This window comes from Paralichthys olivaceus, chromosome 7 (genome assembly GCF_024713975.1).
Source record: "Paralichthys olivaceus isolate ysfri-2021 chromosome 7, ASM2471397v2, whole genome shotgun sequence".
NCBI lineage: Eukaryota > Metazoa > Chordata > Actinopteri > Pleuronectiformes > Paralichthyidae > Paralichthys > Paralichthys olivaceus.
In genome coordinates, this window is record NC_091099.1 from 2694881 (window position 1) to 2703661 (window position 8781).

Genomic DNA, 8781 nt, shown 5'->3' on the forward strand with positions numbered 1-8781 from the left:
AAAAAACTGAATTATTTTCATTATCTATTAAAGTCTCTGTGTTGGTGTGAAATTCTCATCCTGCTTTTTTCTTTTGAAGAAACAGACACGTCAACCAAACATTTACCTTCTGTGTATTTATTTTAGGACAACCAGCAAACACTGACCTGGAATCCTGATTCTATAGCTTTATATTCACACACACACACACACACACACACACACACACACACACACACACTCACACACACTCACACACAGGTTTACGATTAGTACCACTAGTGGAAATATACGACTGTAGCTGGCTAAGTGCATCTCACCATCACTCTGCATCTTTGCTGAATCAGTGTCTCTGCAGCCACCGGGGCTGGTGGGAAGTTGCATGTTAAATAAAATTAAAGGTGAACAGCGTCACCTGGTGGCTGGAAGGAAATACTAACGCCTCACAACAATAACTTAGACAATACAATGAACAACACACCACTGTTCAGCAAGTATGAAAGAAACGGTGGCGTGTCCCCCAGTGGCTTCATTTGCTCACTCGTAATAATAATAATTCAAATGTGAAGAAATAAACGACACTCGAGTGTTCAGCTGCAGGATGTGATTAGTTAGTGCAGCACAGTCATCGTCAGAGGCACACAGCAGTGAGTGAAAACTAAAATCCGCACATATAAAAAATAATATATTTCTAATAAAAAAAGCAGGTAACGGTTCTTTGGTGGCTCCTCCATCGAGTTCAATGCAAATGTTAAAACTTGGCACATAATCGACTGTGTTAACTTTAATTTACAGATTATATTTGACGTTAAGCGTGTTCCTATTGTCATAGATGGTTTGATTAGTTCAGGAAAAATAAGAGAAGGACAGTATCATCAGTGTGAGAAGAATTAATGATAAAATGTTTTTTCTTCAGTCAGAGATAAAATACTTATTATTAAATTAAATTTTTTATTGATCCACATTAAATTGCACAATACCCGTAATTATAGATAATATATATGACTGAATGTCAAAAATATTCCACTTTTTATTATTCATTATTTGAATATTCCAACATTGACATTGTTTGTAATGTAAAATAAAGTCTACAACTTTAAAGATTACATTATAAACTGCTGTTTTTAAAGGCATTTTTTTATGTTTCCACAGCAACAGTGCCAAATATCTTTCCAAACAGAAACACTATTCGTGTGAAATTAAATTTATAAGACTCATATTAATACAGACTTTACATAAGTAGAAGGTTTGTTGTGATTATCCGTCCAGTGATGATACTGTCCTCTGATTCTAAATCCTGAGCACTAGTGTTTTATCACCAGGTACTGAGCAAACACGTTCCTGAAACAGAAAACAAAGGAACATTTTGTCGAGTACTCCGACAGTAACATTAAATACTATTTCCTGTCAGGCCCTAAATATTGACATAGTGATTTTACAAGAGCCGATCAGATCTCTCTCTCATTCAATCTGAACAAACCCTCCTTTACCCTAACACCATCTTTGCAGAGGGCGCAAACCACCACTACATTCCATTTGCTGCTTAGAATCGGGAAAACTACTTTTAACAGCTGTTGTGATTGCACCTGCAGTCTGCGTGTAGAGTAAATAACGGTGCATTTCAAAGTGTGCACGTTGCAGAAGCACTGCGCTCGTTAGAACGCACGGCAGCAGGGAGTTTAAAGTGTGCACAGGGAGTAACAGGGGACAGCTGCATGTGGTGTAGTCCCTGCAGGGGAGGACCGACACTGAAACACAATCATCACTCTTCACCCTGCAGCTTCTGGAAGAGAAGACAGAAAAAGTTATCAGATGAAGGAGAAGGAAACAACGGAGGGTGACACATAACCTGCAATGATATTCATTACGTCATTCAAACCCTATGATGACTAAGATTGTTTAGTATAATGTCTCTGATCTTATTGGTGATGTCATGATTGCATCATTCTGATAATATATTGGGTCACGTCGATACTTCTCAAGGAAGCAGAGATACCCGATGATGTAATCGTCTGACTTCTTTTTTGATTTTGTTCCAAGTATGAAGTTTATTCATGTGATCAGTAAAACATGCGGTGGACCCGTGTGCACTTAGAAACACGTTTATACAGAAGCTTCCTCCCGGTGAGCAGGGTGGGAATGAAACTCAGGGGAGAACCGGGCTGACCTGCTGTTTCAGAGCCTCCATGGACGTGAAGTCGATGTGCTCTCTCTTCTTTCGGATCCAGTCCGGTTCATCTGGGATCAGAACCGCCAAGATGAGCTTGACCAAGATGAGCAAATGCTGCAGAGACGCAAAGAATTGAAGATGTTAAGAGAACTCAGGGGTCATTGTTTGATTTTTCTCCGTCGTCCTTCTCACCTCGACCAAAACAGCCAACAGCAGAATGTTTGTGCTGCTCAGCCCTCCCTCCTGGCACAGCTGCTGTAACCGTGGCGACAGCAGCAGCAGCCAGCAGTTGGACACGACGGAGACAAAGCTCAGGACCTCGAAAGCGATCTGCAACAGCGGACAAAGGCGTGAGCTGTTCGCTCTTTGACTGAATGACATGGGGGGGGGTGGGGGGGTGGGAGTGTGCTTCTGCTGACCTGCCACACGCCCATGCTCGCCACAGGCGGGGAGAAGGGTTTGCGGAAGAGCTTGCAGATCTTATAGGCGTCCGAGCGGATCTCTGTCAGGTTGTTGATGAGCAGCAGCACCGCGGTCAGAGGGTACACACAGGAGAAGAGGCTCAGATACCCAAACTGCACCAGGAGCTCGATGTACTCTGCGAACAGGCCCTGCGGCGAAACAACAAGCTGAATGTCATGGTGATCTTTGTGCCGAGCGGCAGAGTTAAGGAATTCTTAATGCTGAATACACACAGGGAAAACTGGAAGGGTGCTTTGTTTCCTAAATTTGTCCTCCTGTGGGTCATCTTCATTTTCTGCCCTGTGGGGGGCGCTGATGAACCGGTCCACCAGGAAGGGTATGGCCACCTCGGTCGCCTGGTTAATCAGCTGGGTCACGATCAGCAAAGACGCCAGACGCTGACGACAAGCAGAGGAATAATATTTGAAGCGTTTCTATAACATTAAATTCAAATTTTCTTTAAATCACATTTTTAAATCATTTTGTTTTTACACCTGAAGGTTATAGCTTGTTCATAAAGAGCGTCGCTTTAGCTCGATGTCAGACCTCTGCTACGTAATTAGCTACGTCCCAAACGATTTACAGAAACAAAATACGCTTAATTAAGATCAAAATTACGTTTTGATCAATGCAACAAATATTTTACTGCTTCTAGCATAATATAGCATATACCGCTATGCTTCTAGCAACATTGAACACAATGAGGTTTAATGAATGAGGTGGAACAAAATGCTGATTTAGTCTGTATAAACAAAATGTTTGAATTTCAGCTCAGAACATTTTTTTTTTCGAGAAACTTTACAGGAGTTGTGTGATTCAGTGTTTTTACTACACGTTAAAAACTACAAGTGGGAATATTTCAGCCTTTGATTCATTTATTTGTTTATTTATTTCCTTGTACGTGTGCTGCGTTATGTAAAGTTGAATAAAGTGCAGTATTGAATTGTTGGAGTACCACCTTTACCTTACGGAGCAAAGGCACATCCTGCTTGAAGAAGGCGATGTGGAAGAGCACAGCAAAGTAGTTGAAGAAGGTGAACTAAGGGAAGAAGAGAAGCGTGAAGTGACTGAGTCTGTTTGGGTTCGTGCTCATGAGATAACTGTTGATTGGGAGATTAGAACTGGAACTCACCACCAAGACTTTGGCCGTCAGATGCTTCTCGAAGGCCGACTCCTCTCTGTGGTTCTCTAACAGGACACGAGAACACGCCACCGACTTCACATCAGGCTTTTGTTTTTAATGGATTGTATAATTATAATAATTATAATAATAATAACTCTCTACTCTCTCATAACTGTTTTTTCTTCTCTATGTTTCTCGTGGTCTCTCGTGTCGTCCTCCTGTCTGCATCTGTGCCGTTGAATGAATGTAAAGATGGACGACATGACAGGTTTCCCGGAGTGAAGCCAAATCACCTCCTCCATGTTAGCAGATGGAACATGTACCAAACTAAAAGGTGGGAGTCTGATGCCACACATTTTATGATCCGTACGACATTTACCGAAGTGCTAATCATCATTTTAAAATACATGATATCCAAACTCACCCTCTGACCACCCCCCCGCCTTCTCACTCACCATATTCAGTCAGTCTCTGAGCCACCGTCTTGTAAACAGTCGCCAGCATGTTTGTGTAGACGATGTGAAGCACCGACGGCACGTAGAGCAAAGTTTGAGACAGCATGGACTCCCAGTCTTTGTTTAGCTGCTGCACCTGAGCTTCTGCCCAGTAGAAACAAAGCATACCCAGAACCACCAGCCCTGCAGGAGGAGACGGGACAGAGCAGCAGAGGTTTTTATACACTTTTCTGCACCAAAGTGCTTTTACATATTTCACATCCTTCACCTTCAGGCTTTTTTTACTGCTTAGCGGATCAGAAAACTTATTTTACTTGAGGCTGATCAGTATCAGCTCAGCATCAATCAATTAACTGGATTCACAATTAAATTCTTACCCAGAAACATCCCAACCACCGGCAGTGACACCAGTGCAATGCGCAGGTCTCTCTGCCATTCAGGAAAGAGGGGCTCCACACGCCCTGTCACAGGGTTGACCCCAAGGTCACCGTGGAAACCAGGCCGGGGCTCCGCGAAGCGCTCGGCGAGGTGCAGCGTCCCCCAGCGGTAGGAGAGCGAGCAGCTCCTGCGTTTCCACATCTCCATGAAAACCGTGGACCAGAGCATGCTGAACACCGCCTGGATCATGTGACCGCTGACCGTGGGTCCAGAGTCATCACCTTCACCCGTGACCCGTGACCCCGAGACCGACTCCACCACCTCCTTCTGAACCTCACCTGTGATGGGCAAGAGGAACTTTAAGACCAGTTAGTTTGTTCTTCAGGTTTGCGTCATCATTCCGCCTGGATTCTCGAGCACAGCTGAGCAGAACCATCGTCTGGAACCGTGACATGAACAGAAACGATGAATCCACACACCTACCTGAGAAGTACGTGATGGACAGGCCCAGTATCGCTGGTGGGAGCAGAGACCAGGTGTAGAAATCCAGGAAGCTGAAGTAGAACGCCACAGAGCTTCCAAAATACCCATTCACCGAATCTGGATAAATCAAAAGAGCAGCTATCACACAACAAGTCATCCATTATGTGTGTGTGTGTGTGTGTGTGTGTGTGTGTGTGTGTGTGTGTGTGTGTGGGTGTGTGTGTGTGTGTGTGTGTGTTTAAACCTACCCAAAGGCTGAACCAGCTGATTACCAGAGTACCAGGCTTTGCTGAGATCTTTCAGCTGCTCCGGGTCGTGAAGGGGAAACGTGTCTATGATCACACCGGCTGACCCGAGCTTCTGCCCTGCAACAGTTTCACAAACACAACCGCAACACAACACTTGACTTGAGAACATGGACGTTATATATATTAGAAAATTGGAAAGAGACAGAATAAAAACGTTGCTGCTTTTGGTATTTTAATGGGAGAGAGAATAAAACCAGCTCTGTCTTTTTTAAAGTGGTGATCTTCAGCTTCACATTATTCCAGTGATGAGTGATTCAATTGTTTCTTTTTTTCCAGTGTGCACATCTGATTTCTTTGCACTGATCTGAGATCTGAAAACAGAGTGAGCACTCACAGATGTTGTCTCTGTTCTGCAGCGTGCAGGAGTCCGACAGACCCGGTACTCTCAGGTCTCTCTGCGCTCGCAGCCCGTCCAGCTCATACTTCACGATGTATTGCCGCTCCGCCAGCGTCAGGAACACTTCCATGTTGTCTGTCACACACATGAACCCATTCGGATATTAGTGTAGATAGTGAAAAAAAAAAAAACAGACAAATACAAAATACAAAAGAAATATCTGAAGAGCAGTCCCCTCCCCCTCCTCACACATGGTAACTGTCAGCCGACCTAACATCTGGCACATTTAAAAGCCAGATATATGAGCAGCCGCTGTATTAAAGCACCTACATACTAACACATATAGTATAGTTTCATGTTAAAGGTTCAGTGTGTGGGATTTAGTGACATCTAGTGGGGAAGTTGCATGTTGCAGCTGAAGACCCCTCACCTCACCCTCTCCTTCCAAACATGACAGAGAACCTGTGGTAACTTCAGTTGTCATAGAAACTCAAGGTTTTTTAGTTTGTCCAGTCTGAGCCACTGTACAAAACATGGCGGCCTCCGTAGAGAGGACCCCCTCTATGTATAAATATAGAGTATTTAAATATATAAGGCTCATTCTCGGGTAAAGAAAACAACAATTTGTACAAATTAAATGAAACAAACGAGTGAAAACATCACTTGGATTATTTTGTATTTGATTTCTGCCAATAGATCCTAAATTTACACACTGGACCTTTAAGTGTATTTGTGCATCCACTCCTCTGCTGTACCTGAATCTTTAAAGTTGCTTCTGTCGTTGTAGGAGAAGGCCTCCATGTCCCCGCTGCAGTAACATTTACACAGACCCAGCTCCTCAGTGGCTCGTAGCAACGTGCAGCGAGGGGCGGACACTATGATGATGTCACCACCGGCGTCCTCACCTGGGTGGGCCAGTAACGCAGCACCTGGGAATTAAGTGAGCAGATTAGCACTTTAGCTAAATTAAGTTTTTAGTGGGGGCTAATTTAAGATATCATGAGTTTGCAGGACACAGCGTCAGAGAGCATCATGTCTGAGCTCTATGCAGAAATTGTCTCCGTTTTATATTTACATGAATTGTTGCACTAAAACTATCTGCATTGCCAACGGGCATGTAAATGCAAATGCAATCAAATGCTGGAGACCTTCTGGGCAATGACTGTCAATAGATTTCCAATACGAGAGCTCAGAAGTGTTTGAGCTGCATGAATTTCTCTGCAGGGTTGAAATAGATGGAGAGAGAGTAAACTGATCTCTGCATCAAGGCAGCAGCTCGGCACATTCAAGCCCTCACCGCCATCTTTCTGAGAAGATCCAATCAGTCTGATGAGCCACCTCTTCGTCTCCGGCCGAACCTTTTCTCCCAGCTTCACCAGAACCAGCGGCTCGACCCGCTCCAACATGCAGCAGGGGCAGCTGACCTTGGTCCACCCCGGTCCACTGGTGCTAGCGTTCAGTTTGCCCGGGACCTTCCCCTCGGGAGTCTCATCCTCCGGCTGCCGGGCTTTTTCACTGCTGCTGCCACCAGCTCCTCCACCGTCATCACCTCCTGCCTTGCTCATGGTGACACTGGGAAGACATGTTCACAAAAACAGCTGTAGTCTGTGGCTCGTGTCAAAGTGGACATCAACAGGAGCGTAAGAGAAGTTCGGTTCTTCTTTCGTACTGTTTTCCCCTTGTTACCGTCACTGCTGTCAAGGCTCTAGTGATGGAAACGTACAGACATTATTATTCCCGGTGGATTCAGGATGACTGACACTGATGTTGTGATACTTGGTGAGATGTCTTAAAAAAAATGAAGCGATTGCTCCAACTCAAGAGAAATTCATGGTTCCCGGAGGATAACTTCAGCGGCCCCCCCTTATTTAGCGAATGCTAGCATGCAAACCTAAACTATGGTTTAACACCAACCACTTGCTAAACATGAGCATGTTAGCGTCCTGACATTTACCCCGAGGCACTGCAGCGACTCACTGAGCAGCTGGCTCGGCTGTGAGGCCGAGGTGTCGTCCTCACACTTTTTCTACATCTTAGAAATGAAACATAAGAATGTACATGAGAATATTAGGAACCTGAAACACTGGATCAGTGTCCTGACTCGTCTACGATCATTCAACAAGTAGATCGAAGGAATGAAGTTCTGGAAAAGCAGATTTGAAAGGAAGAAGTCAGGACAGTTTAAGGTTAATGTGCCACCAACCACCACATTATCATCTTCTCTCGGTGGCGCTCCAGTGGACTGGTCATATTTTCATATTTGAGTGCGGCTGCTACTTTTATTTTTTGCATTTGCATGTGAGACTGAACCTTCAATAATATCTGGCATCATTTTGCAGTGATCTGCATCCTGTAGCTCGTCGGGCAGTTTCTCGCTGAACCCTGAAGATATGAACCGACTCTAAACGTTTGTCAGGGAGGAAACAGCCGATGTTTCCACTCTGACCACAGACGAGACAGAATGAAACAACTCCTTCTGTTTTGGCTGCATGTCAACAGGGCTTGAGACACACTGAGCTACAGACATGGAGGACAGGATGAGACAGAAAGTTCTTCCTGTCGTGATTAGGAGGCTGTTTAAAACCTGCGGTTGGACGAATGAGGTTAAAGAGGGGATGAGAATGCAGATTCAGTACCTGGCAGCACGTTGATGATGAGGTTCCTACTGCGGCCAACACCCCCTCCAGACTCCTGTGTGAACACACACACAGCACAACATCTATTCGGTCTCACTGAAGAGAAAACCAGGAAGGAACAAGACATAGTGAGTCTCTGCACACACTTACCCAGCCTCAGTGTGTGGTTCCTCCCAGATCTGTGCCTGTGTGTGTGTGTGTGAGTGTGTGTGTGTGAGTGTGTGTGTGTGTGTATGGCAGGAATGCGGAGGAACTTCCCAGTCACTGCAGGGTGTGGAGCGTTGTTTGGTTTCCATTCAGACTCCTCCCCTCATGCCTGCTCGCTGCTTTACTGCTGCCGTTCCACCTCAGGGTCCTACTGCACCACCCGGCTGAGCTGCCCCTGTGACTCGGACTCAGAAACTCACCGATCTGAATGAATGAGAGGGGAATACGATGAGAGGTCACCAG

General features: G+C 45.0%; 1 protein-coding gene across 3 annotated transcripts; it reads right to left on the minus strand.

Moving 5' to 3' along the window:
* Positions 1 to 101: 101 nt before the first annotated feature.
* Positions 102 to 8665, minus strand: ano10b (anoctamin 10b). Of its 3 annotated transcripts, XM_069528937.1 has the most exons (17): positions 8482 to 8665; positions 8332 to 8386; positions 7771 to 7838; positions 6993 to 7267; positions 6451 to 6624; positions 5693 to 5830; positions 5299 to 5415; positions 5051 to 5167; positions 4567 to 4905; positions 4190 to 4372; positions 3744 to 3799; positions 3576 to 3650; positions 2845 to 3009; positions 2569 to 2760; positions 2342 to 2479; positions 2147 to 2263; positions 102 to 1762 (listed from the first exon to the last, which is right to left on the minus strand). In XM_069528937.1, exons 1-17 carry the CDS (start codon positions 8625 to 8627, stop codon positions 1742 to 1744), a joined length of 2376 nt encoding a protein of 791 aa, XP_069385038.1. In that variant the 5' UTR covers positions 8628 to 8665; the 3' UTR covers positions 102 to 1741. The 3 variants fall into 3 exon arrangements, with proteins under 3 accessions (XP_069385038.1, XP_069385039.1, XP_069385040.1); XM_069528938.1 differs by lacking the exon at positions 7771 to 7838 and having other exon boundaries at positions 8482 to 8642; XM_069528939.1 differs by lacking the exon at positions 8482 to 8665 and having other exon boundaries at positions 8332 to 8394.
* Between the last annotated feature and the right edge of the window lie 116 nt (positions 8666 to 8781).